At 60.9% G+C, this 2,500-nt stretch overlaps 1 protein-coding gene across 2 annotated transcripts in view; it reads right to left on the bottom strand.

The window, feature by feature from the left end:
* Positions 1-2,500, bottom strand: part of RAD9A (RAD9 checkpoint clamp component A) — a 45,720-nt gene that overhangs the window by 27,627 nt on the left and 15,593 nt on the right. For both annotated transcript variants that reach the window (XM_078885630.1, XM_078885631.1), the window contains exon 5: positions 1,436-1,535. In XM_078885630.1, the coding sequence (XP_078741756.1) occupies positions 1,436-1,535 (100 nt within the window). The remainder of the gene's footprint in view (positions 1-1,435; positions 1,536-2,500) is intronic.

Genomic DNA, 2,500 nt, shown 5'->3' with positions numbered 1-2,500 from the left:
CCACCCACCCACCCAACCACTCACTCACCCACTCACTCACTCACTCACCCACCCCCCCCCACCCCACCCACCCACCCAACCACTCACTCACCCACCCACCCACCCAACCACTCACTCACTCACCCACCCACCCACCCAACCACTCACTCACCCACTCACTCACTCACTCACCCACCCACCCAACCACTCACTCACCCACCCACTCACCTACTCACTCACCCACTCACTCACCCACCCACCCACTCACTCACCCACCCAACCACTCACTCACCCACTCACCCACTCACTCACTCACCCACCCACCCACTCACCCACCCACCCACCCACTCAGCCACCCACCCACTCACCCACCCACTCACCCACTCACCCACCCACTCACCCACTCACCCACCCACTCACCCACCCACTCACCCACTCACCAGTCCACCCTGAAGTTGTAGTATCCCATCCCACCCACCCACCCACTCACCCACCCACCCACCCACCCACTCACCCACCCACCCACTCACCCACCCACCCACCCACCCACTCACCCACCCACCCACCCACCCACTCACCCACTCACCCACCCACCCACCCACCCACTCACCCACTCACTCACCCACCCACCCACCCACTCACCCACCCACTCACCCACCCACTCACCCACCCACTCACTCACTCACCCACCCACCCACCCACTCACCCACTCACTCACCCACCCACTCACCCACCCACTCACCCACCCACTCACCCACCCACTCACCCACCCACTCACCCACTCACTCACTCACTCACCCACCCACCCACTCACCCACCCACTCACCCACCCACTCACCCACCCACCCACCCACCCACTCACCAACCCACCCACCCACCCACTCACCCACCCACTCACCCACTCACCCACTCACTCACCCACCCACTCACCCACCCACCCACCCACTCACCCACTCACTCACCCACTCACCCACCCACCCACTCACCCACCCACCCACTCACCCACCCACCCACCCACTCACCCACCCACTCACCCACTCACTCACTCACCCACCCACTCACCCACCCACTCACTCACCCACCCACTCACTCACCCACCCACTCACCCACCCACCCACTCACCCACCCACCCACCCACTCACTCACTCACCCACCCACTCACTCACCCACCCACCCACTCACCCACCCACTCACCCACCCACCCACTCACTCACCCACCCACCCACTCACCCACCCACTCACCCACCCACTCACTCACCCACCCACTCACCCACCCACCCACTCACCCACCCACCCACCCACCCACTCACTCACTCACCCACCCACTCACTCACCCACCCACTCACCCACCCACTCACCCACCCACCCACTCACTCACCCACCCACCCACTCACCCACCCACTCACCCACCCACTCACTCACCCACCCACTCACCCACCCACCCACCCACCATCACCTAGCCGGAGCTCTCAGCTCGTTGATGCTGCCGCTTTTAGTGAATGAAGCCTCCACATTGTCACCGTCGGAGAAGCAGAGATGGCGTGTGGTGGTGATGCCTGCAACAACAACAACAACAACAATCAACAACCACCACAACAACAACAAACACCACCACCACAACAAACACAGTCAACAACAACCAGCACAACAACAACAAACACCACCACGTGAATCACAACAACAAACACCACCACCACAACAAGCACAACAACAACAACCAGCACAACAACAACCACCACATAATGCCTGCAACAACAATAGGTGAGTGAGTGGGTGAGTGGGTGAGTGGGTGAGTGAGTGGGTGGGTGAGTGAGTGAGTGGGTGAGTGAGTGGGTGAGTGGGTGAGTGAGTGGGTGGGTGAGTGAGTGGGTGAGTGGGTGAGTGAGTGGGTGAGTGGGTGGGTGAGTGGGTGAGTGGGTGGGTGGGTGAGTGAGTTGGTGGGTGAGAGAGTGGGTGAGTGGGTGAGTGAGTGTGTGAGTAGGTGAGTGAGTGAGTGGGTGAGTGGGTGAGTGAGTGAGTGAGTGGGTGAGTGAGTGAGTGAGTGGGTGAGTGAGTGGGTGAGTGGGTGAGTGGGTGAGTGAGTGTGTGAGTAGGTGAGTGAGTGAGTGGGTGAGTGGGTGAGTGAGTGAGTGGGTGAGTGAGTGAGTGGGTGAGTGAGTGAGTTGGTGGGTGAGAGAGTGGGTGAGTGGGTGAGTGAGTGTGTGAGTAGGTGAGTGTGTGAGTGGGTGAGTGGGTGAGTGAGTGAGTGGGTGAGTGGGTGAGTGGGTGAGTGAGTGGGTGAGTGAGTGGGTGAGTGGGTGAGTGAGTGGGTGGGTGAGTGAGTGAGTGGGTGAGTGGGTGAGTGAGTGGGTGAGTGGGTGGGTGAGTGGGTGAGTGGGTGGGTGGGTGAGTGAGTTGGTGGGTGAGAGAGTGGGTGAGTGGGTGAGTGAGTGTGTGAGTAGGTGAGTGAGTGAGTGGGTGAGTGGGTGAGTGAGTGAGTGAGTGAGTGGGTGAGTGAGTGAGTGAGTGGGTGAGTGAGTGG

This window comes from Lampetra fluviatilis, unplaced genomic scaffold (assembly GCF_964198595.1).
Source record: "Lampetra fluviatilis unplaced genomic scaffold, kcLamFluv1.1 SCAFFOLD_308, whole genome shotgun sequence".
Classification (NCBI taxonomy): Eukaryota; Metazoa; Chordata; class Hyperoartia; order Petromyzontiformes; family Petromyzontidae; genus Lampetra; species Lampetra fluviatilis.
This window is presented reverse-complemented; position numbering and strand designations above follow the sequence as displayed.